Here is a 26,754-nt window from a genome sequence, read left to right as displayed (position 1 = left end):
CAACAAATGTCTTTTTGATCCACTTGGTATTTTCTGTGTGGCTCCTTAGAGAATTCTTGTTGTTTTAAGAGGCAATAACTTTTTCAATTTGGAAATTACTCTCAGAGGTAGGTACGCTAAGAACGCACGAGCGTATCTCTCCCTGGAAAGAACCGTCCTACCTGGGCCGCTGTCGTCTTTAGCTTTTGGATGCCGTTCACCAAATGCTCCTTCTTCTGGGACACTTGTTTTTGTTTCTTCTTCAGCAGGGTCTTGTACAAAGCAATTTGCTCCAGGAAACTCTTGGGAGTGGTGTAGTTGTACCTCCTCTCGTTCTGGTAGTAGCGGGCACTCATCTCATTCACGCTGCTGTGGGCGTAGGCCATGAAGGCACTGACAGAACCCTTTACGCTGGGCTGGAAGGAGAAAAAGAGGCTGATATAGAAATAAGAACAACAAAGGTAAGTCTAAGCCACTTGGATCTCAGCCAGTCCCCGGAGATCTGAGCTGGGGAGAATGTCAGGGCCCATCTGGACCATCCCTTTATTTCCCTGTCTGAGGTCAAAGAATTTACCCAAGCCCACACGGCAGTAAGTAGCGGTATCAGGACTAGAACTTGAGGTTTTCTGGCTGCCTTCAGAAATGAGATTTCTATCAGGAGACAACATTTATAAAGCTTAGTCTTTACAAAGCATTCTTCATTCCTCTCATTTTCAAGAGGGAAGTGCTCTTACTCTCTTTTCCCCACCCCCTCCCTCTCCATGCCTATAGGGATGAGGAAATTGAAACTTAGAAAGGAAATGACTTGCTTAAAGTCACACAAATACAAAGTGACCGAAGCCAGGACTGGTACCCAGAATCCCTAACTCCTAGTTCTTCATTCTATTCCGCTCAAGTATGCTGATGGGAAATGGGGGTTGGGGGTAGAGAGAAATGTCAATTTAGGTGTTAATCTATCAACAAATACTTATAATTAAGCTCTTCTCCTGTGCCAGGCAACGGTAAGTAGGGAGTAAGTCAAGAAAAGCCAAGAATCTGTCTTCCCAGAGCTTCTTTTCTCAGGGGGATGGGCAACACCATGTACCTTGGACAGGGCCCTGCCCCGGGGGGCCAAGGAAATTGAAGTTTCAATTGGGATTTGGTCATTTACTAGCCGGGTCACTTTGGGAAGGCCTAAGCCTCAGTTTCCTCATCTATAAAATGGGAATCATTTGGTGGTGATGTGTGGATCAAAAGAGATAATGTTTGTAATCAACCAGTGAGCATTTAGTCAACCACAGAGACAGCATGTGGGAGGGAGATTACCAGGTCCAAGGCAAACAAAGCAAAACATACTGCCTGATGTGGGTATAAAGGAAAAAAAAGGAAATGGGCCCTGCCAGCAAGGATTCTAAAAGCATAAATCATCTGCACATATATCAGTAGCCACAGAAATATTTAAAATAAATGTGTAAAATGTTTTATAAACCTCAAAAGCTATTCATGTTCATTATTATCAAGATAACGCAGACATAGGGTGCACAGGAAATAGGCTTGGTCACATTGTATCTCCCTCCGACTCTGGGGCAGCATTCGAACTCGGGCCTTGCCAACTCCGCCCCCAACAATCAGGACTCCACCTTAACTGTACAAACTTGATTTTAATTGTCTTCCTGAAGCACACCCAGGTCCTGATAGCTGAGAGGCCCCAGGGCCCTTCATGACCCACCTCTGTCTCCAGAAAAGCTGCGCAAGGGGGAACAAAAGGGACTTTGCCCCGCCTGCCTTCCCCGCCACCCATAGGCCCGCTTTGTATTCCAGGCGGGCCCAGCCAGAGAATGGGGACTCTGAGGGGTGACCCGGCCTGCCCGCTGCCCTGCCTTCTCTCCCAGTGGGGCAGGAAGGAAAAGCCCATTTCCTCCCCGGCCCTATTTAAACATAAATCAGGCTATTGGGGGCAGAAAGGTCGGTGAAGGGGGTGAAGTCTGCCAGGGAAGAAGCCTCTATTCCAGTGGAGCGAGGGTTTCTATTGGAAGATTCCCCCCTCCCCACCCCCCCTGCCAGCTTCCCAGAGAAGCAGCGCTCGGTCCTTCCAATTTGTCCTCGGTGACTTCTGAAGTAGTTAACTTTGTAATTTGTGGAGTCACATCTTCCTCCTTTTAATGGTTATTTATTGCATTCTGTACAAGATGAACCCAGTTCAATTAATCAAGGGAAGCCTAAAAATCAATTAATATGAATTAAATGAGCTACACCAACTCGGAGGAAAGTCACACATAATTTACCAAAGCGTTGTCAATAACGCTTCGGCATCTCTGGGAAAATTGCTCACGAGTGGCTGGCGATGCAGTTAAACGCTTCCACCCGGCCCCATTAATATTGCCGGCGGAGGACCGCGGACAGGCGGGTGGGGGGGCGCCGCTGGCTACACTTGCTAACGTGTGGGGTGTGTGATGTGTGTGTGTGAGAGTGTGTGTGTGTGTAAATGTGTGTGTGATGTGTGTGTGTGAGATGTATGTGTATGAGTGATGTGATGTGAGTGTGTGTGTAAATGTGTGAATGTGTCTGTGTGAGTGTGTGTGTGTAAATGTGTGTGTGTGAGATGTATGTGTATGAGTGTGATGTGATGTGAGTGTGAGAGTGTGTGTAAATGTGTGTGAATGTGTCTGTGTGTGAGTGTGTGTGTGTAAATGTGTGTGTGATGTGTGTATGTGAGATGTATGTGTATGAGTGTGATGTGATGTGAGTGTGAGAGTGTGTGTGTAAATGTGTCTGTGTGTGTGAGATGTATGTGTATGAGTGTGATGTGATGTGAGTGTGAGAGTGTGTGTGTAAATGTGTCTGTGTGTGTGAGATGTATGTGTATGAGTGTGATGTGATGTGAGTGTGAGAGTGTGTGTGTAAATGTGTCTGTGTGTGTGAGATGTATGTGTATGAGTGTGATGTGATGTGAGTGGAGAGTGTGTGTAAATGTGTGAATGTGTCTGTGTGTGAGAGTGTGTGTGTGTAAATGTGTGTGTGATGTGTGTATGTGAGATGTATGTGTATGAGTGTGATGTGATGTGAGTGTGAGAGTGTGTGTAAATGTGTGAATGTGTCTGTGTGTGAGTGTGTGTGTGTAAATGTGTGTGTGATGTGTGTATGTGAGATGTATGTGTATGAGTGTGATGTGATGTGAGTGTGAGAGTGTGTGTAAATGTGTGAATGTGTCTGTGTGAGAGTGTGTGTGTGTAAATGTGTGTGTGTGTGTGTGTGATGTATGTCTGTGTGTGTAAGTGTGATGTGTGTGTGTGATTGTGTGTCTAAGAGTATGTGTGTGTGTGTGAGAGAGTGTGTGTGTGTGTGTGTGTGTGTGGCGTGCGCCTGTGTAGGCTCCAAATTTTAAAAGCAGTCAGTGCCCTCAAGGGTAGAACCCGAAAAGGCGTCTCGGGCAGAGGGGAGCCCAATAGATCTGGAGCAGGAGGAATTGGCTTTCAGTTCCACCTGTGTTCTTCACTGCTTGCGGGACCCCGACAAGGCAGCTCTTCGGGCCGTTTCCTCATTCACAAGGGGAACCGCTTCTGGCCGCCGGACTTCCAGTTCCCGATCCCCGGCCACCACAAGCACTTATTAGGCACCAGCTCCCGTGAGCACCTCTGAGGAGCCTGACAGGCCGCAGCCAGTCCCCTCCCTTTCCCCTTCAGCTACTGACGCAGCGAGAGGACGTGGGCTTTGGAACAAGCCCAGAAGCCTCTCCTGCCGCTCCCCTCACACCCAGCCAAAGCCGGGACCCGCGAGCTCCTCAGAGCCCGGGTTACTGTGGCCCCCAGACCCCGCCCCGCTCTGCAACATTGTTCCCTGCTGAGCTGGGCGCGGCTCTTGGGAAACATTGTCTCAAGCTAAACCCCAGCCTCTTCCTGGGAAGCCCCGCCTCCGGCCAGGGGCAAAGGCTCCGCCGCGCCCGAGGATGGGCCGCCCGGAAAGCGCTTTTACACCAGTTCCCCTTCGGCTTCCGGAGCTCTGGAAGTGGCCGGAGCGGAGCCGCTCACTGGGCGAAATGACCATTGTTAGGAGGCCCCGCGTGGGGGGTTGGGTGGGGAGGGGGTCGGAGCAGCTGGCCCGGGGTCCGAGCTGCCAGCGCAGCCTCTCATCGGCCCCGGGCCCGCGGCCCTCGCCGCTGATTGGCCTTCCCGGCATTCTCCATTTGTCACTCTCTCTTATGATAAGGTCAGCGGTGACAGCGCTTCCTGACATTAGCAGCTGTGCCTTTTAAAAGGGGCATTGTGGGACTACTAATTGCAGTAATTTCATTAGCATAAATTATTTATTCTGCCATTCATTTATCTCCTTTTTGGGGAGGGGAAGGGCTGGTAACGTGACACTCTAGTTCCCCCCAGTCTGGGCGCTTTCGGATGCGGATCCGCAGCCAGGGCTCATTGTGCCCGGGGCCCTCGGACTGGCAGAAAGGCCCCGGGCTGGCTTTGTCTCCCTTTGGCGACTGCCGCCTCGGAGGTGGGGAACGAGAGCAGAAGACTTCCCCCTGAATTCCCGCGGGGTCCCAAAGGGCCGGAGCCCGGACGCTCGGAACCCGGAGGGAAGCTCGGCCACCTTGAGGCCGGAGCCCGAGCGGAACAGAAATGTCCCGACATCCTCGACGAGGGGCCAGTCAGCTGACCAGGCTGCTGGAAGGCTCCCCTCGGGGAGGTGGGGCCCGTTCCACACCCGGGAAGGGCCCACTTCAGTTTTGGACTTTGCAGACGTCAGGTGCAGGCTGTCCCCATGTCCGCTTGTTATGATTATTACTATGGCTCTTATGATGACTATTATTACTGTTGTTATTATTTGATGATTACTATTGTTATTATCGCTCTTACTATTAGTGCTATTGATTTTATTATGATTACTGTTATTACAGTTGTTGTTATTGTTATTATTTGACAAAGAAAACATCATTTCATCTGATGCATAATAAAATGAAAACATGAAGGGTCTTTTTCTCCCAGTAGAAGATAAAACATTGACTTTTTGCTTCCTAATCAGCTCGCTTATAAACACAGAAAAAGGGGGAAAAAACCTGGTCTATAGAGCTGAACAGCCTCATGGGTAAGAGTCTACTCTAGAGACCAGATTTCAATCATATTCCTTGTCCTCCGAGAGAAAACACACACAAACATACACACACACACACACACACATACACTCTCACACTCACACACACACTCACACATACATTCTCACACTCACACACACTCACTCTCACACACACCCATACTCTCACACTCACACACACACTCACACCTACTCTCACACACTCACAATACACTCTCACACTCACACACACACACTCACTCTCACACACACCCATACTCTCACACTCACACACACACTCACACATACTCTCACACACACACATACACTCTCACACTCACACACTCTCTCTCTCTCTCTCTCACACACACCAACTCCTACGCACTAGTTTAAAAAATGATTTGAAGGCTGTCAGGCAAAGGGCTGGTGAAGGTGTGTAAGTTTCTGATTCTAGCCCTCCCCATTACTAGAGACATGAAAGGTTTTTACCTGTATTATCTCACTGGGGCCTCCTCCTAGGCCTGAGAAGATGCTACAGCAGAAAGGAATTATTTCCATTTTGACAGATGAGGAAACTGAGGCTCAGAGGGAGCAAGTGACGCAGCAGGATCCGACCCCTGGTTTGTTTTGTTATTGTTTGCCATCCTGCACTGAGTGTATCGCTCTAAGCTCTCATTTATATGGTGCTCCCAGGAAGTCTTTCTTTGACATACTTGAGAAGACCTTTAGCATTTATAACTTGGTTTTAATTGCTGGGAGGCTTAACAACCGCCACTTTACAGCTTTGTGTCAGGCTAGAGGAAGGAAACCCTTTTGAAAACGAGCCATTTCTAAGCTCCTTCTGGTTTAGAAAATGTATTTGAGTGAGTTAACACACAGAAATGAGTTCTCTTGTATGGAACTACTACCAGAAAGTCCTTCTGGCTGTCTGTACAAAGCAGGGGCAGAACAGGCTGCTGGGTGGATTTCAATTTGTAAGCCCATGGAAGATAATGCTAAACTTTTGGCTGAAGGATCAGAGAAAAGTGAGCAGAAGCTACTACAGGCTCTCATTCCCTCTTCTTCCTTTCTGTCAACACCAAGGACCTGTGACTTTGTTCAGATGGGAACAACCTTCATCACAAAGGGATAGTCTAGTGGTTAGTTTCCAGGGCTTGAGGTCTGGAGATTGTGCCTCAGAAATTTGCTAGCTGTGTGGCCCTAGACAATTTACTTAACCTGTCAGTTAATCAGCATTTATCAATGATTTCATAATGTATTGGGTTAAGGTGGAGATCATGAGGACAAAAATGAACCAATTCCTGACCCCACTGAGCTTTTATGCCCACAAAGATTGATTAAAGAGACGTTTATGGAGCAGAGGTGTTAGCAACTCGAGGAGTCAAGAAAGGCCTCTTCTATGAGCTGGAGCTGAGCTTTGAAGGAAGTAACCTTTCTGTGCCTCAGTTTCCTCCTGGGTAAAATGGAAAATAGAATAGTTTCCACCCTCTCTCTTTCTCCACCTCTCTTCCCCTCTCTCTCTCTCCTCCTTTCTCCCTCCCTCTCTCTGCTGAAGCAATTGGGGTTAAATGATTTGCCCAGGGTCACACAGCTAGTGAAGTATTAAGTGTCTGAGGCTGTATTTGAACTCAGGTCCTCCTGACCCCAGGGCTGGTGCTCCATCTATTGTCCCAGGCCTCTACTTCTCAGAGGACATAATGTGTATAAAATAGTTTGGAAACCACTCTGCGCTGCACAGAAGTGAGTTCTTCTTCCTCTGCTGATAGCAGCCCATCAGCAATGTCAAGAGTGACTGAGGGCTTGGAGTCATTGCCCAAGGTCACCCTGCTGGTCTTGGTAGGAGCCAGGAGAGAACATATACTCTCTAGCATATACCATCTCCCTTCCTCCCTCCCTCCCTCCCTTCCTTCTTCCCTTCCTCTCTCTCTTCTTCCCTCCCTCCCTCGCTCCCTCCCTCCCTTCCTCCCTTCCTTCTTTCCTTCCTTCCTTCCTTCCTTCCTTCCTTCCTTCCTTCCTTCCTTCCTTCATTCCTTCATTCCATCCATCCATCCATCCATCCATCCTCAAAATAAAAGTCTGGTTGAGACAGGCAGGGAGGGAACTATGAAGGGGCACAGGACCTGGGAGCATGAGAGGCAAGGGTTCGAATCCTTTTCCTAAAATCTGCTCTGGGATTCTAAACCATCTTTAAATGGAGATGATTATATTTACACAGGTGGGAGACAACAAAAGCAGCTTTTTGTTTTGTTTTGTTTTTGTTTTTTTAAAAGCAAACATAAGAGCTAAAACAATATAATGTCATTTTCCACATTTCTTATTCCCTTGGCATAAAATTCGAATTGGAAAGACAACAAAGGTCCAGAACCCAATCCTCTCATTTTGTGGGAGAGGAAACTGGGACCTGGAAAGGTCTCACAGGATTGTATTTCCCCCACTTCCTAGATGAGGAGATCGAAAACCTGAAAAGTGAAGTGACTCAACTTGACTCCTGCCCTAGACACTCACTAGCTCTGTGACCTTGGACAAAACCTTGGAGAGCTCTGTCTGCCTCACTTCCTTTTTCTGTACAACAGGGGTAACGGCCCTACCTCTTGGGGCTGTAGTGAAGATCAAACGCGAGCACACTGGGAAAGCATCTCGTAAAACTTGAAGAACTAAAGAATTGCTGGCCGTTCCTGCCTAAAGTTTCTCGGGCCTCCACATCTCTGGCTGGCTCTTGGAGATCTCCTTGTAATACTTCCTCCCAAACCAGGAACTGCTCTTTTCATAGGCTAAGAATTCCCTCTGAGCCAGAGCCTCTAGCCCTGAGAGCAGATTTCCCATGATCTAAGCCTAGCTCTATTTCCTAGCACATAGTAGGTCTAAGGATCTGTGAGAGCTCAGAAGCCATCCAGCTTGAACTCACTGGTATAAAGGAGATCGCTGAAGTGAAAGAAGTGAAGTGACCTGGTAATCAGGAGAGATGGGATTTAAATCCAAGTTCCTGATCCTAAATCCAGCTCCTTTACCTTCCTCTTCCTTTGGTTCCCGGCCCACAGGCCCCTCTTGTCCCTTCCCCAAGCTGCTGAAATTCATCACCAAATCTCCAACCACCCCGGGATAAATGCCCAGGGACACCTGAGAGTTAAATCGCTTTGGCCATTTTGCCAACTGTCATTTTTTTTTCAGAGAGAACTGTTTGGGAGCTTCCTGCGGCAGGGATTGGGAATGAGCCGTCCACATAAACACTCAGCTCCAGAGGAGTCTCCCAGGTGGGGGCTGGGGAGGGGGCCCACCTGGCAGAAATACAGCACACCCTATTCTAAGGGAATTCAGACCCTGAAATATCTTCTTAAGGGTCTGAGGGATGATTTAAAAAATGACAGAGGAGCCATAGCTCAATTTTTCTTTAAACAGCACTACTCTTGACCCCTTTGGAAAAGAAGGGGAGCCTGCTTTCAGTCACACTGCTACCTCACCACTCCCTGGAAGATGGTTCTTGGACCCCCGCAGGGGTAGGAGGGAAGCCTGGCCTAAGGTAGCTGCCCAGGGCACTTGCTTAGAGCCTCAGCCCGAGTCTATCCAGGGGAGCTGATTTACAGCCGCCCTTCTGCCTTTGGGTTCCTACAGGAGGCATCCCAGCACCACCAGAAAAACCCGGCTGGGGGATGCTAAGGAGAGAGCGCCTGCACTTCAGCTGCTGCAAGTCCCTCTGCAGCCAGCAGATGTCAACAGCTACTGGCAGATGGGGCTGCCGCTGCAAGAGCTGCCTGCAAAGGCCTTGGGGGCGGCAGCGGCAGACTTTGGGCAAGCTTTGCTGTATATTAATCACTCCTCAAAGTGCAATTAGGTTTATTCTCTTTTAAAGGAAAACACACTTTTCCCCTTCTGTCTCCCTCTCTGCCTCCCCTCTCCTCTTCTTTCCCTCTTTTCCCCCCTCCCTCTCCGCTTCTTTCCCTCTTTTCCTCCCTCCCTCTCCTCCTCTCTGTTTCTCTGTCTCCCTCTCTGCCTCCCCTCTCTTCTCCCTCTTTTCCCCCTCCCTCTCCCCTTCTCTGTTTCTCTATGTCTCCTTCTCTCTTCCTTCTTCCTTCCTTTTTCTCTCCTCTTCCCCCTCCTCCTTTTTCTTCTTTCTCCCCATCTCTCTCTGGCTCATCAGTATTTTCAGGAAGACAATTTCTTTCCTTCCTCATCCTTTCTCCCCAAATTGCAAGGAAGAAATAATAATTTAGGGCTTTTCTTTGGTCCTGGCAGATAATACATGCTCCCTCTCCCTCTTTCTCTTCTCATCTTTCCTTCCCTTCTCTCTCTTTTCTCCCTGTTCCTCCCTTTTTAAAGAAAGCGAAAACTCAAAACATTACAAGTGCTGCCTTTTTTTTTTTTTAATGCTTTAAGACTGAAAAAGGTCCCAGATGCACGGAATCTGAGAACTAGAAGGGTGATCCCTTCTACCAACAGTTGTTGCCTCAGTTTCCTCATCTATACAATGAGCTAGAGAGGGAAATGGCCAACTGCTCTGGTATCTCTGCCAAGAAAACCCCAAATGGAGTCAGGCTGTCACACCAACAGCCATCTGATCTAATCCCTACATGAAAGGCGTCCTGTCCTGGACAAATGGGCATCTCTGCTCTGTGGAAGACCTTCAAGGAGGGGGTGCTCTCCCATGACACACCCATTCCCCTGGAGGGTAGCTCTCCTTGTCTGGAAGGTCTTCCTGGCTCCAAATTTAAACTGGCTTCCTTCCAATTTCCCTCTCGTTCCTAGTGCTGCCTCCTGAAGCCAAAAGGGTCAAGGCTCCCCCTGCTCTACATGGAAGCCCCCAGCTCCGTGCCCCGAGCCCGGCCCGGCCCAAGTCGTGGCTTTTCTAGGCTGCAGACGACCAGCTCCTTCACTCACTCCTCACAACTGCTTTGTGAACTGCTGTTTTCCACACTTTACAGATGCAGGAAATGAGGCTCCCAAAGGAACGTCTCACTCTGTGTTCACACAGCTGCCGGAGCCAGGCTTGGAACCCACATCTTCTCACTTCCCCCCTGTGGCAGGCTCCCTCGCATAATCACAGAGCTTTTTCTCTCTCTCCCTCAGAGGCTCCTCTCCCACCTTCTTCCCAACTCCTGGGGCCAAGGGAAGGAAGGAAGGCCAGTTGGTTGCTTTCTATTGCTGCTAGGAGTCCGTCCCTCAGCCTTCTCTCTCTGCAGTTGCAGGAAGCCCTTCCATCCCATTCTCTCCTCATCCTTGTTGTTGTCATCTTGTTCAGCCATTTTTCTGTGGGACCCGACTCTTCCCGACTCCCCTTAGGGTTCCTTGGCAGAGATACCGGAGCGGTCAGCCATTTCCCTCTCTAGGTCATTGTATAGCTGAGGAAACGGAGGCAAGCAGGGCAAGTGACTTGCCCAGGGTCACACAGCCAGTGCGGGTCAGAGGCCGGATTTGAACTTGGGAAGATGAGTCGCTGTGTACTGTGGCGCCCCCTAGCCCTCCTGAAGTCATCTCCCAACTTGGGTTGCCGTCTTTGGTACCCGGGGCTCGAGGCTTTCCTTTCTACCTCCCGTAACCACCCCCAGGGACCAGTTCTCAAGCTCATCGTCCCTCTCACATCCCAACTGCCCGATTCCTCCAACTCTCCAACCCGGGTCGCTTCCTGTCTCTACTCTGTTAGAGCCATGAACCTTCAATGTCCTTTCGTACCTCAGATCCTACCACGTCAAAAAATAAAAACACAAGCAAAGAGTGAGAAAGTGCTTCCCCCAAGACCGGGAACTTGCGTCACCACCTCCTCCCTCTCCCCCTACTGCACTCTACGCCCAACCCTTCACCCCCTCCCCAGGCCTTCTGCCCATCCCCCATCTCTGACATTTCATCTCCATGGTGATGACCTTGACCCCACAGTCCACCCCGGTCACCCCCCTAGAAATCTTGGCTTCTGGTTTCATATCATTTCCAATCTGGGAAACCCCGGTCATTTGATTTGTGGGGTCCTGCAGCTAGGTGGCGCCATAGTGAATAGCGGCCCGGCCTGGAGTGAGAAAGACCTGAATTCAATCCAGTCTCAGACACTTAACAGCTGCACAAGCCTGGGCAAGTCATTTCACCCCATTTGCCTCCATTTCCTCCTCTGTAAAATGAGAACTCTAGAATCCTAGAATCTAGGGGCTGGATGATGTGGCAAACTATTACCCCCCTCTGAGCATCACGGTTCTTTCTGTAAAAGGGATGGGGTTAAACTAGTCGGTCTGTGAGGGTCCTTCCAGCCTGACATCTCTGAGCCAATGAACGCCCTTCTGGGTCTTCCCAGTCACCCCTTCCTCAATGTCCGTCCAAATTCCAGCCTTGCTCATGGATTCTTTCCCCTCGGCCCAGGGCCATCCTTGGTACTAAACTCACCCCTCCCCAAAGTGGGGGACCCTTCTGCCCCTCCCAGACGTTTTCTCATTCCCTGGTTAGTCAGGTATGTCAACAACAAAACAAACAATAAATTGTCTCTGACCAAGGTCCTGATTCCCCACCTCACTGCTAAGCCTTACAGCCTGGATTCCTCCCTTCTCCGCAAATAAAACCGTCCTTTGCAAGCTTTCCTCTGGCCAACCCACCCTCAGTTTCTTTGACCTCACACTCATTTTCTTTCTTTTTTAAACTACCTATTTAAAATAGGATTTTACTTTTCCAAATACATACAAAGATAATTTTCAACATTCACTCTCATAAAACCTTGTGTTCCAAATTGTTCTCCCTCTCTTCTCCCCCTTTTCCCTAGACAGCAAGTAATCTGATATGGGTTAAACATGTACAATTCTTTTAAACATTTTTCCATCTCTGTCTGTGCAAGAAAAATCAAATCAAGAGAGAAAGAAAAACATAAGAAAGAAAAAAATCAATAACAATAACAAAAAGGTGAAAATACTACCCTTTGATTCATATTCGGTCTCAAAGGTTCTCTCTCTGCATGTGATTGGCACTTTCCATCACAAGTCTATTGGAATTGCTTTCAATCGCCTCATTGTTGTAAAGAGCTGAGTTTATCATAGTTGGTCATCGCATAATCTCCTTGTTGTTGTATGTGTGTGATGTCCTCTTGGTTCTGCTCATTTTCCCTAGCCTCAGGGCATCCAGACTTTTCTGAAATCAGTCTGCTCATCATTTCTTACAGAACAATAATATTCCATAACATTCATATACCACAACATCTTCAGCCATTCTCCAACTGCTGGGCAGCCACTCAGTTTCCAGTTTCTTGCCACTACAAACAGGGCCGCCACAAACATTTTGGCACATGTGGATCCCTTTCCCTCCTTTAAGATCTCTTTGGGATATAGACCCAGACACTGCTGGATCAGAGCATGCACAGTTTGATAGCCCTTTGGGCATGGTTCCAAATTGTTCTTCAGAAGGGTTGGATCGTTTCACAGCTCCACCAACAATGTATTAGTGTTTGAGTTTTCCCCCATCCCCTCCAATACTCTTAAGATTTTTTCTGTCATTTTAGCCAATCTGAGAGGTGGGTAAAACCTCACATTCATTTTCTCCTGGACTGCTCTGCCTCAGCTGACATCAGAGACTCTGCCTTCCTACTGGACACTTTCTCCTCCCTTGATTTCAGAACAGTCACAAATCCTTCAATCTCCTTTCCTCTGTCTCTTTTGTCAGCTCCTTGAGCTTTTCCTGTCTCCCTTCCTGGGTGTCTTCTCCCAAGATTTCTTGGAGATCTCATTCAGGCCATTCCCTCCAGAAGGCTTCACCCAGTCTCAAGATGATGAACACTAGACATGCATCTCTGAATGCCCAGGATCCACATCCCTCCAGACTCAGACTCACTATGCCCCAAATGGTTTATTCAGCTTTCTCTCAAGACTTTATGTCCTGTCTGACGGTGCCATTTCTGTCAGGGATCTTGCCATCAATCTAGTTTTAATCCATGTTTCAAGCCTTTCAACTTCCAACCTTGGGCTCTTTTCTTTCTCTCATCTCTCAACGCCAATAAATTAGCAACCCTCAGGTATGGCTTCTACAATATCTCTCTTATCCATTTTTTTCTCTTCTTGAGGCAGCATGGTCTCAAGGAATACTAGACTAGAACAGAAGAGGCACGGGTGCAAATCTTGCCTTCAACTCTGACTTGTTGGGTGATCATCACGGATGAGTAACTCAACTTTCTGAACTGAGTTTTGTCTTCTATAAATGTAGATACTTCTAGTACTTAGCTCCTAGGGTTGGGATCATTGATGGATTTACTTATGGTCCCCACCAGGGCCTGAACCTCATCACCATCTGCTTGGCTCACCATGGTAGCCTTGGATATTCCTCCTTCTCTTTTCTTTTAGTTCCCAGCCACTCTCTTCATAATCCTGACTAATGTGCCAAATGCACACATCTGGTCATATCTGCGCTGCTCTTCAGACCTCCCAGTAGCTCCCTGTTGCCTCTGGGATCAAGGGTTAATGGCTTACCCTTCCTTCTAACCTTCACATTCCCGACTTATCTCTTCCTACTCCACCCCCTCCCCAATTCTCTAAGCTCCATTGGTCATTCATTCAACCAAACGAACACTTATTAAGCACCTAATATATGCTGAAAGATACAAGGAAAGGCAAAATCAGAGCCTGCCCGCAAGGACCTTGCAATGTACCTGGAAGAGTTCCCTTGGCTCGCGTCATTCCCACCAATACCTTTCCATCCTTTGTGACTCTTGTCATGTCCTACCATAAATCTACCCAAAGTATCCTCCGGGTGTGTCAGATTCCTTCCTCAGCTGGTAAGGAAGGCTCTGAACATATACAACAAACATATGATAAATGTGCACTGTTACACAGGCCTGTGTGAAACTGTAGTCTGCAAACCATATCTTGACGGGGATGAAATGGATTCTGGGTACATCATCTCTTCCACCTAAACCTGAAACTCCCCTGGGGCAGAGTAGTGCCTTATCTCAAGTTGGAGACTCTCTTGCAGCCTGACAAACAGTTACTGCTTTATAAGGGTGAATTTGCAGTGGATTTCCTGAAGTTGGTTTGTTTTTTCTTCTTATATCTTAAATTTTAATGTCCTCACGGAAGTGAGGAATTCACCCTAAAGTCAAGTATCAAAGAAGGCAGATCCCAGGAAGGGAAGAGAGGGCTTTTCTCTCTTTTTTTTGTAAAACAACTTATAACTAATTGAGTACAAGAGAAGAATAAACTCCTCCCTAAGCCTGGGGAAAGTGTACAGAGAGCCTTCACTTTGCTATTTTTATTTTTGTAAAGGACCCGGGAACAAGAATTCCTGTGGAATTCAGAAGGATGGGGACTCTGGACTTTTGCCTTCAGCCTTAGCAGCTGATGCATACTGGGTGTGTTTTCTTTTTCTCCTGGGAGAGCAGTTGTTCAAATTTCCTCAGGACACTGGCTGTAATGTTTCATTAAGAAGTAACTAACCACAAGGGTTTTTATCATTGCAAAAATACATGGCTATCAAAAGAAAATTTTCTCGGGAATAGGGTAGGTTGTTGCTTAAAAAAAAAAAAAAAAGAAACCAATATCTCCAGAATTTTCAGTGTGTGTGTGTGTGTGTGTGTGTGTGTGTGTGTGTGTGTGTGTGTGTGTGTGTTTGCAAATACGCCTGAGAAGCTTACCCAGCTTACCTCAATTTCTTGGGTTTCCTCGATAAATCTTCTGCTGACAGAGAGCAGGGCCTCCTGTGGCCACTCATGAAACCAGTCAATAGCCGTGCAGTTTACCAAAGCTGGGAACTTGCGACATCGCACTCTCAGAGTGTGACCGACAGGAGAGAAGCACAAAATAACCTGTGGGGAGATAGGGATGGTGAGAGAAATAAACGGAAGGGACAAATAATGATCGTTCTATTCAGATAATGGAAGGGAAGAAGAGCTGGGTTGAGGCAATAAGCATCCAAAGCATTCACCCTGATGAAGTGTCCCCTTATCCAACGAAAATGATCTTCCCTAATGGACTCATGGGAACAACACATGCCCTTACCTAGAAAGGGGTCTTTCATATAGAACCCCGACTGGTTTGTTTATCTGTGGCTTCTGCTCTGAAGTTCCTTTCCGTCTACTCTGGCTGTATCTTGACTGGACCCATTTATACATATTTGTTATCCCTCCCATTAAGATGTAAGCTCCATGAGGGTAAGAACTAATTTTTTGTTTGTTTTTTCTCTGTATTCCCAAGGCTTAGCAAGAGACTTCTCCCATTAGATGCAATGAATAAATGTTTGTGGATTACTTGCTATATGAGCAACAGTAAGTTCTTCTTAAAATACGGGTCCTCTCCTCTCCCACTCTTCTCTTTTACACCTTTCCAGGAGGGGCTCTCATCTAGATGTGGTTCACAAGCAGGAGGGCTGAGAAATGAAAATACCCACCCGACAATGTGAACCTCAAGAAACTCATCTGAAAGCTGGGATCAAAAATTCAGGGGTAGAAGGAGAGATGAACCAATCATTTCAATATCGTTCCATTTAATTAACAAAACAAACCAACTAGGGAGTCTATGCTTAGGGCACTGAATTTCTCCCCTTGACTTGAAGTCCTGGACTTAGTTGAAATCCTGGCTCTAAGTTTCCCCAGGTATAAAATGTAGGGGTTAAATCAGATCATAGGATCATAGCTCTAAAAGTACAAGAACCCCCAGGAGTCATATGGTCCAACCGTCTTATTTTATAGATGAAGAAACCGAGACTCGGGGAAATCAAGTGAATTTCCTGCAGTCACACAGGAAGTAGACAACAGAGATGTGATCTGAACTCAGGACTTTTGATTCAAGAATCAGTATTCTTTCCCCTGGACCTCGATTTTTGGCTTTGCCAGCAACTCTTATTTTGCAGAACAGGACAGGGAAACAACTTCTCCAGAATCTCACGGGCAGTCAGTGGCAGGCCTGTCTGGGATTTGAACTCATCGTCTTTGCTTCCAAACCCAACGCTCTTTCCACACTCTGGAGTCAGCTTGAATCTCATTTTTTTCCCCTAAGCTATTTTTTTCTTTTGCATATTCCTCAAATAATGAGGATTTGGATTAAAACATGCTCCCATAATGAATGAATCTAATAGAATATATGTGTTACACGCAGAGAAATAATTTCTGATTTAAAGTATTAAGAAGACAATTATTTGCAGATCACAAGGCTTTACTGAGTATTAATGATAGCAACAGCTCATATTTCTATAGCTCTTGATATTATCTCATTTGGAGTGTCTTAACAATTCTGAGGAGGAAGGGCTATTTTTGTCCTCGTTTAGAGATGGGGAAATTGAGGCTCAGGGGCTAAATGACTTGGTCACATGCCTTGTGAACGTCTGGGGCAAAGTTTGGACACAAGTCCAAGATCTTCATTCTGGGTGAGCCTTTGAATCCGGCCGGGGATTTTGAATGATGTAGATGGAAAGGGTTCCAGACTCTCCTCAGTAACTGAAGATTGGAGCATCATAGAACCATCCTAGAGCTGAGCATGCGTGCCCTCACAGGACTTCCAGGCCTGACATGTTCTAGCACATTGGACTCAACTGGCTTCTCAAATTGAGAGGAACAAGCTTTGAATTTAGAGTGCGAAGACTTGGATCCAGATCCTGATGGTGCGACCTTAGACACATCATTTCATTTTTCTGGGGTTAGATTTCTACTTGTGGTTTCTACTCTTCCTTCCAGATCTATTCTAGGTCTTCTGGAAGCTTAAAATCTCCGCTTCCCAGGCTTAACCCACATAGGGTGTCACGTGGTCTCTGCTCTGAAATTTTTTGGACTTAGCCAGGGCTTTCTTTACATAGTGAAGGAGAAAGGGTCTCATTTTCTTCATTTGTTATTTTTTTTTAAAGAGTGGTTACAGAGACTAGGCAATGGCTCAACAAAGGGAACACAGGAAGGTATGAGAACATTCTTGCCACCTAAGAAACTATGGATTTGAAGGACTTGAAGAAGTATGAGAAGATTTACACAAACAGATGCAGCACCGAGGAAACAAAATCAGGAAAACAATCTATGAAAGTAAGAATGACAAAGAATACAAAAAAGAGAAGCTGAATGCTGACCAATGACCAGCCATACCTCCCATCATGGGACCGCTTAAGTTTGTAGTTGGAAGGAACTCAGAAGATGAACATGTGGTTCGACACACTCAGAGAGGAGGAAACTGAGGTCTAGAGACTTGATCAATGTTACACAAATTCTAAGTGCAGAACTGGGGCACAAACTAAAGTCTCGAAACTCCAAATTAAATGGAAAAGTGAACAAGCATTTATTAAGTGCCTACTATGTGTTAGGCACTAACTAAGTGGTTAGTAGTTGAAAGAACAAAAGAACTTGAATTCATTAGCCCTGAGTTTGAATCATCACTCTGCTATTAACTATGACTTGGGATGAGTCACTAAAATATCTTCCTCAGGTTCCCCATCTCTGAAATATGGAGATTTAAGCAAGATGGAGTTGGAGTTCTTATTGCTCTAGATCTAGAATTCTATGAAAATTTGGGTTTTCATGACTGTGTTACAAAACTTCCTTGTACTTATGAATGGAACATTAATACATAGAATATAGCATCTATAGTTTTACTTTTACCACGAGCTAACAGTAAATTGGAAGATCTCGAGTTTATAATAAGGCAATTCAAATTGCAGTAGATAGAGCCCTAGCCCTGGAGTTAAGAAGATCCAAGTTCCAATCCAGCCTCAGCTACTCAACACTTCTTATCTATGTGACTTTGGGTAAGTGACTTAACCCCAAATGCTTTGCAAAAAAATAAACTACCCAAGAGAAAGGTTCCTTGTCATCTATTTCTCTTTCACTCATTGGGAGCTCATGTAGGACTTCAACAGCCACCATATCTCAGACTTCAAACTGGAGGAAAAAATGATAGCTATGGTGGGCATCGGAGGTACAGAGTTCTGAGATACAAATACAAGACACTACCTGAAGAGGACAGAATGGTGTAGATAGGGTTTGGGAATGGCTGGGAAGTGGGCCTGGAGCCAGGCAAATCAGAGCCCAGGAGCTGAACAGGGTCAGAGGCTAAGTGACTGTGATGGGCTGGACATTGAACCATTCTCCCAAAGTCCATCTCTTGCCTCCAAACGTTTGCACGGAGGCCGACCCTCAAGCCCTGGAATATCCTTCCTACTTCTCTGATGATGTGGGATCCCGTACCAGCTGCCATCTCCTGAGCCCCGTTGCATGCTCAGAGTGCGAGCCCTTCCCCCAGGAAGCCAAGGACTCCGGGGAAGTGACAGAAGATGCTATGGTAACTCCCACAGGGACCAATCAGCATCTCAGATGTTTACTGGAGGAATCCCTCCAAGCTCCCAAGCTAACGGAGGCTTGAATGCTAAGGAGTTCCCTGAAGTAGCCTGTTGCTATTATTTATGTTTAGGTTTTTTGGAGCCAGGAATCCTTCAGTTGTCTACACCGAGTCCCTGTTAAATGAAGCTGGCAGGCAGGAGTTGTGGAATGAGGGAATCCTGTCTCCTTCACTCTGTCTTCTGACTCGGGGACTTTCTCGTTATCTGGAAGAACGACGTGACCTGCCGCGCTGCCTCCGAATTGAAGTTGCAAAGTTCCCAGAAGTCTTGATAAGATGGGCGACCGTCTGTGGTCACGAAACCAGGATCCGAGCTCTAGGAGCTTCTGGATGGCGGAAAGCCTATAGTGCTCCATCAGCTTTGCTCATGACTGTTGTTGTTGCTGGTGGTGGTTCGATGCCCCAGTCCTAAAGACGAGGAAACTGAGGCGCCGAGTAGTTAAAAACCTTGCCCGGGGTCACCAGTTAATGGAACAGGTGGGACTGAACCTTGGGTCCCCTGACTCAAGCCCACATTCTTTGTCATGAGGCCCTGTTTGGGAGCCAGTGGTGGTGAGAGAGTAACTGCCTTTCTCCCAATCTCCGTCTCCTCATCCATGAAACGAGGGGCTTGGCTTCCAAGGCCCTTCTGGCTCTGAAGTTGTAGGAAACAAAGACCATCCACCTGTTTATAAGGTCGTGTCCATGGTCACCCAGGAAGTTTGTGGGAGGGTTGAACTTTGAACTCAGGTCCTTGAGTCCCCAGGTCAGTAGCCTTGACACTACATTATCGCTTTCTCAATGCGAGTAGGCCTTTTTGTCTAAGTCCCCTGCATTTCACTAAAGAGAAATATAGAAAGTGCTCTACTTACAGAATTTCTAGCTAAAAACCCTTGGTTCTCAAGCTGAACCCATTGGGGAAAAGGGGACTTTGGGACCTGGATTGTTTGGATCATCACTTTCAGCTGTCACCCGGCTCATTGCTGGGTTTGACAGAAATATGGTGGTCAGGGACTTAACAACAAGGGAGGCACAGCGAGGAAGAGGGAGCTTCTGTGCAGCTGCCCAGAGTTCTTAGTCGCCATCTAGTCTAGGAAAGTGAATCAGTCGATGCTGGGGATCAGTGGGGTCGACACGTAAGGAAGCTGACCCTTGACTGCCTGTATCATAGGCTAGAGTAGGTCTAGAACGTGCAGAGCATAAAGAACTGTGTCTGGTTGAATGAGTGATGTCAGGAGCGAGAGATCTGGAAGAAGTAGTAAAGTGTGGGAGGATGCTGAGTGGGTCTCAGGGTCTGAATCTCTGGGGATTTGGGAGCTTCTTCCATCTCCATCCCCCCAAACTTATTCCGTGGGAAGGGAAAGAAGGAAAACGGGGTGGATGCAGGGGAACGTGGAGGGGTGGGCTTGCTTCTCCCAGAATGACTAACACCTGGCAGGGAGGGCAAGCCCTCGCAGAAGTGACATTTTGCACGGGAGAGCCTTGGCTCCCCAGGCACTGGAGGATCATAGACTCGGAGCTAGGAGAGGAAGGAGAGCATTCAATGCGCCCTCCCTCATCTGGCGCCACCGAGCCTCAGAGAAACCAAAGGCCTTCTTCAAAGTCAAGAGGAGAGGGAGCAGCGGAACCAGAACCTCCAACCCTGCTGTGACCCACAGGGCCTCAAGCAGAGGCTTCCACCCGGTCCTGGCCTTGAGCCCTGGACTCTCAGATAAAAATCCTGATGCTGTGACGGAGACACCCAAACTACTGATACCGCCCACGTAATAAAAGGAGCACAGACTGAGAATGAGGGCGGGCATAGATCTGTCACCAGACCGTCAGAGGTGTCTGCAGGACAGGGCTTGGGGCGCGGAGGGGATGGCGAGGGAGAAACTTCATACTGGTCTGAAGTCAATGAAGCATCTCACAGTCAGTTCCAGCTTATGCTTGTCTCTGTCAAATTTTCTCCCCACTTGTCACCTATTTTTTTTCTTGGGGGTGAAGGGCTTCCCACCCTGGGACATGGGGAATGGGAAGGGATCTGGCCTTTGGCATGACCTGTACTCCAGCTCCTCCCCATCAATAGAGTAAAATGATGTTCAGGATCATAGTCATTCATTCATCGATTCAGTAAGCATGTATTAAATACTGTCTGCATGCAAGACATGAAGATCCAGAGACAAACATTATAAAAAGCCTGCCTTCAAGCAGCTTACTGTCTCTGAGCATCTCTTCCAGCTGCCAACGTTGGAATCACCGCTCTGCATTGCTTTACACCCATCTAATTATTCACCACAAAATAAATTTGGCACTGGAACAAAATGGCCAGCCCGACAGCACTGTGCCCTCTGCAGTTTGAACACTGGGCAGTTTGGTTCAAGAAAGGACCTCAGGATCTGGAACCCAATTCCACCAGGGGGTCTTCTGGAACCCGATCCCGCCAGGGGATCTTCTGGAACCCGATCCTGCCAGGGGATCCTCAGAATCTTCCTAAGACGATTCGAGGGGGGAACGATCCAGTTTTCTGGCCTGGCGCTGGTGCACTGTCCAGGTTTCCCAGGCACACAACCATGAGGTCACCCCAATGGTCCTGTGGACCTTCAGTTGGGGGGTCAGTCTAATCCCTCTCCTCTCCCTCACTTTCCTTAGAAGCCTCCCAAACCCTGAGCCAGCTCTGGCCATGAGGGTGTCAATCTCATTACCAATGAGGACATGTCTCTCACCTGACAAGGTAAGGGAACTGATCCATAGCCTTCAGAACCTCACTGCTTCCACCACATACCGACGGCATGGCTGGCTGGCTGAAGGAGGCCCTGGGTTTCCATGGTGCGAATTGTCCGGCCAAAATTAGCACAAGCAGCGGAGAATTGATCCGTGCTCTGCTGCATTTACACTTCCGAGGCTGCACTGAGTGCATCGTGCAAAAAAGATCATATGAAGAACTCACACAAGGCGAGCACTCACAAGGTGGTCAGAAATCAGATCCAACGACACTCTCTCAAGAACTTTAGAATGGATCATAGGCAGGGGAGACACCGGCACGGGACCGCCCAGCACGGCGGGCCCTCCTCAGAAAAGCTGCTGGGCTCTGAGCAAAGCAGAACGGCATTATCTCAGAGACCCGAGATAGGCAAAGTTAGAGAAGCCGCCCCACAAGCTCGTAGGGACCATTTGTGCCCCCCGTGGCAGAGCATTCTGAGCCCACACTGCTCTGATCAGCCACAGCTGGACTCACTAACTGGACTCTAACACGATGATATGACCTCGGTCCTCTTTGAGAAGGAAGGACAACAACCACTTATTCCCTTGGGCTCTATCCTGCTACTTTCTCCAGACCACTCCAGAGACTTAATTCGGGAATCACTGCTCTTGGACCCCGCTGTGCTGCTGAATGAAGAAAGGAGGCCGTCCATGACCCATTCTACTGACCGGTCAGCTTCAACGCCCTGGCCTCCTTCAGCCTTTGTACCCCCAATGCTTAGCACGCTACCTGACACAATGCTTTTCCTTCACTCATATACAGAATCACTGTGGACACTTCCAAGTCAGAAAATCCTTCCTAAACAACAGGTCTGAAGGTTCCAAGGATCATGAGAAGGAAAAGTAAATGGAAAGAAAAATCATAAAAGGTAAAGATGGAAGATACTGGAACAATGAGGATTTTTTTTTTAAAGAAAACATTTGTTAATAGAACAACATTCTTTCTAAAAAGCAAATATTCATATATAAAAAGAAACCCCTAAATCAGCCCACACGGGCTTCTTACAGCCATAAACGGGGGGATGCCGGAGATTTGCTTTTGGAATTCACACCCTAGAACTTCTATTCCTGCCCACACAGGGATGCACTGCAGTGCCTTCGTGATAATCTCATTTTCTTTGGGCACTGGACTGTATTCCGATGTCTTTGAGCTATGATCTCATCCTAAATTTCTTTGTGCCTTACCAACAGGACTCACTCTATTTCATTGGGTAATGGAAATGGGAATTGCCAAAAGTATCCCATTTCTTTTCCAGTTGGCCGGGTTTGTTTTTAGACCGAAACAACACTCTCTTTGCCGCTTATCTGGAAGTCCTGGGTGCGTTTCTGCTCAAAGGCTCTCAAGAGTCTTCAGCCCAAAGATAAGTAAGCCTGGATGAGGCTTGGGGCCTTCATGAGAAGCACTCCCAAATTTGAATGCTTTGTTTTCTTAATATTTACTCTTCTTAAATCCAGGCTTTCTTTGGATAGACTTTCACTTGCTTCACTGATGCTATTACCTGTCAAGTGCAAGTCCATCTCAAAGATCCCTCATCAAAAGGGCCTTCAGAGTCAGTCCCTTTCTGGACTGCAGCTCACACAAGACACTTGCATCTTGTCTACTTGTCCCATGAATGCTTGGGAAAGATCAATTGTCTAGAATATTCTCCCCAAAGTTAACCAGAAGAGTCAAAACAAGTAATAGTATAATCCAAACCAAAGACCTTTTACTCAGACTTTTCTGGAGAATGTAACAGAAGGTGATTTATATGTGTGTGATCAAAAGCCACATGAGGTAGAGGGAAGAGGGTTGGATTTGGAGTCAGAGGACATGGATTCAAATTCCCCAGGTGTGATCTTGGGCAAGTGACCTTTAAGTCTCATTTTCAAATATGAAAAGTGAGCAAGTTGGACAAGATGGTCTTAGAATCGTCTTCCAGCTCTCACTCTATGATCTTGCTAATTGTTCTGATTTATGGAGGACTTTAGGGTACGTCTAGCCTAATACTTTTATTTTATTGATGAAGAAACTGAGGTTCTGAGAGATTAAGAAACCTTAGAGAAACTGCAGAACAGATAAGCAGCCAGCATGGGATTTTGGGTCTGGATCACGGATTCCTGAAGAGATTCAGGTGTCTGTCATATAGTCTGGTGCCCTCATTTTAGAGTTGAGAGAACTGAGCCTTGGACTTGTTGAAGGATACGTATAGAATAGGTAGCAGAGCCAGGATTTGAACCTGGGTCCCAGAATCCAAGTGAAAAGTTTAGAGATCATCTGGTACAGCCTATGTCTAAAGCAAAATTCCTTATATCCCTCCTCCCCCCTCCCCCCCACCAACAAACAAACCCTCAATATTCACTTGATGGCTTCTGGGACTGAGGGCGGAGGAGAAAAATCTAATGCATTTTATTCTATTTTTTAATAGCTCCAACTGTTAGGAAGGTTTTTCTTATATCAAGCCAAAATTAGTCTTCACAGTCTCTGTACTGTATTTAGGGGTTCCTTTTTACATATGAATATTTGCTTTTAAGAAAGAATGTAGTTCTATTAACAGGTGTTTTCTTTTCTTTAAAAAACATGCTCATTGTTCCAGTATCTTCCATCTTTACCTTTCATTATTTTTCTTTCCTTTTAATTTCCCTTCTCATGATCCTTAGAACCTTCAGACTTATTGTTTAGGAGGATTTTCTGAGTTGGAAGTGCCCACAGTGATTCTGTATATGAGTGAAGGAAATGTATTTCTCAACTTGGCTCCCCTGGGACTTCCCTCAAGGACTGAACAGAATAAACATGATATCTTTTGCATATGAGACTCTTCCAAGACTTGCAGAGGCTCTGCCCACGTCTCTCCTAAGCTTTCTCTTCTCTAGGGTCAACAGCCACAGTTTTTTCAACATCCATTCCTACAGCACAATTTCTAGGCCTTCCTCATCCCATCTGTTTTTCTCTGGATATTCTCTATATTATTAATGTCTTTTCCAAAATAGAGCTTCCAGAACTGAGCATAATGCTCTACAAAAAAGATGAAAAGAGTATCCTTCAATCTGCAATCAGTTTCCACAGTTCTCTCTCTGGATCCAGGTGACATTTTCTATCCCAAGTCTATTGGAATTGTCTTGGATCAACGTGTTGCTGAGAAGAACCAAGTCTATCCTAGCTGATCATCACATAATGTTGCTGCTATTTGTGTACAATGTTCTCTTGGTTCACTTCACTCAGCATCAGTTCCTGTTAAGCCTCTCCAGGCTTTGCTGAAATCCGCCTGCTCATCATTTCTTATAGAACAATAAATATTCCATTTCTTTCATGTACCACAACTTTTTCAGCCATTTCCCAATTAATGGGAATCCACTCGTTTTCCAATTCCTCGTCACCACAAATATTTTCTGCTCTAAATATTTTTGCACATTTAAAGTTGATTTTTTGATCCTAAAAGCAAGAAGTGCTACCACAGCCTATAATCTCACTCATTCCTCTAACAGGGAAAATTGCAAACCCCCGTACCCCCCTGGGTCTTTTCATCCTGGTTGATGTTTGCCCTTTACACCCTTTTACATCAGTTAGATGTTACTGAACCACGACAGCTTTGATCCTGGTGACTGACTCTCCTCTCCTTCCCAATATAACTCCCAACACCTCTAGGCCACTTGTCCTATGCAGTTTCTCATTTGTAACATGGTGCATCCTGATCAGGTTTGCCACATGCCTCTCCATTGCCCTTTTGGGTGAGCTGCAGCTTAGTTTTCAAAGCATGATTTCCATGAATTACAGCAAAAATAATTGGGGTTAAATTATTATTTCAGGAGAACTGTGTGGGGGCAGCTAGGCGGCACAGTGGATAGAGCATCAGTCCTGAGGTCAGGAGGATCTGAGTTCAAATCTGGCCTCAGACACTTCCTAGCTGTGTGACCCTGAGCAAGTCACTTAAACTTAATTGCCTCAGCAAAAAAAAAAAAAAAATCTACGTGATTTCTCAAAGATTCAAAGGTAATCTAGCTCACTCTTTTCCTCCTCTTCAAGGCTGGGACTAACTCACTGACCTCCCACAGTACGTGCCTAAATTAAACACAGTGATGTATCAAGTCTGTGAGTCATTAGATTCTGCCCTCTTGAGGAGGCTTTTGCCTTTTTTATATTCTCAGCTTATTAACCAACCATCCATCTAATTGCATGTCTGGACACTATGCATGTGTCATCCGCTTGATTATCCTTGTGTGAATATTTGGGTTGAACTCTTTTGAATGATTGTAGATTCCATGTAGGAGGCTCTATAATAAGCTAAGATTTGATGTAATTGGTGCAATATCATTTGCAAATAAGAACAACTCAGCTTCTATAAGGAACCCTGGGTCTGAAGTTCATCCTCTATCACAACGGCAAATACCACTGGTAAGAAGAGATTTTCTTTTTTCATCACTTTTATTTATCACTTCATATTAAACCATCACTGAACAAAGATATTGGTTTTATAACTTTTTTCATATACTTTTGACATGTGAATAGGAAACCTTTCTTGAAGGAAAGACTTTGAGGCAGTGTTTTGTTCTACTATGTCAAAGGTGTTTTTTTTTTTTAAAGCCAACACATAATAAGACCATTGGGAGCTTATATTCTCTACAGCTTTCAGCCAATTGTATGGTTTGAAGATGGAATCTGCTTGTGAAAATTACTTGCAAGTCTAGTTAATTCCCTTTTCCTAATTTCATCAAGAAAGCCCTTAATGTGCGTGTATATTTTCTGAGGAAACATTTTGTAGAGATGAGAAGATTAATCAGTTTTCAGTGGTCATTTTTTTCCTGTATCATTAAAGGTTCAAGTTTTGGGTCTCATCCTTTTTTTCTGATACTATGAAAACAGATTCTTCAATGTCTTTGCAATTGTTTTGGGTCCAGCATAGGACATCACTGTGGATCGTTGCTAAACCCATTAGTTTAGTCCATTTGATTTTCCCCATCTTTGAAGTTTTAGTATCATTTCTACATTTCTACATCCTCAAGAAGCACATTGGAGACTATGATGTTTGTGACCAAATTTGTTCATTGTCACTGATGGAAAAAATGGTTTATTACCCAAAATTTTTCCCCTCAAGTAATTTCTATTGTGCATCCTGTTTGTCTAAGTTTCATTTAGAATACCAAATTTCTTCCTTAAACCCCTTTTGTATGATCTTAGTTGGTTTCTTCTCAGACTTTCTTCACATCCAGTTTGTCTTCCATCGCTTCTCAATCTGATCTCTACTCAGTCTTCCATCTTCCTCCATAAGGTTTAAAAAAGGTTTATATTCTAAAATAGTGTTCCCATTGAGTGCTATTTCTCGACTTGGCAAGGAGATCAAACTGGTGGCTTGATGAGGTTATTTTTAGGCTCCTTTGGTTTCCTTGTATGGGGACTGATTCTCATGGATTCATTTTCCTTAGTTAATGGCGATCACCTTAAAACGAAGTCAGTAATTTCCTTAGCTAATGATATATCACCGTCTGTTCTTGTACACCACAAATTTCCAAACTGGGCTGAAAGCTCAGAAGGAGCTGCCTCTATCACACATATCTAATGTCTAGCCAAGTTTCTCCTTTGTAACTTCATGAAGAAATAACTTGTGATTTTAAGGGCGAACCAAATTCTACGATCATTACTTTGCAATGGCAGTGACATAGTTAAGGTTCCCAAGGCGTCCGGCGGCCCAGGTTAGCAATCTCGGAGGAAGCAGAACTGCCCACTCCTGCTTAAGAAAAATAAACTTCCTGGGCCCTGTGACAGTCAGCCAGGATTGAA

The 26,754-nt window shown here is 46.1% G+C and overlaps 1 protein-coding gene across 1 annotated transcript in view; it reads right to left on the bottom strand.

Annotated features, from left to right (window-relative positions):
* The window catches only part of DNAH11 (dynein axonemal heavy chain 11), a 277,853-nt gene that overhangs the window by 73,245 nt on the left and 177,854 nt on the right, over positions 1 to 26,754 (bottom strand). Inside the window, exons 55-56 of the mRNA XM_052001418.1 lie at positions 14,615 to 14,776; positions 162 to 395 (exon numbers count right to left, since the gene is read on the bottom strand). Of these exons, the coding sequence (XP_051857378.1) occupies positions 162 to 395; positions 14,615 to 14,776 (396 nt within the window). The remainder of the gene's footprint in view (positions 1 to 161; positions 396 to 14,614; positions 14,777 to 26,754) is intronic.

This window comes from Antechinus flavipes, chromosome 5 (genome assembly GCF_016432865.1).
Source record: "Antechinus flavipes isolate AdamAnt ecotype Samford, QLD, Australia chromosome 5, AdamAnt_v2, whole genome shotgun sequence".
Taxonomy (NCBI): domain Eukaryota; kingdom Metazoa; phylum Chordata; class Mammalia; order Dasyuromorphia; family Dasyuridae; genus Antechinus; species Antechinus flavipes.
The sequence above is the reverse complement of the archived record's forward strand: the minus strand, read 5'-3'. Positions and strand labels throughout refer to the sequence as shown.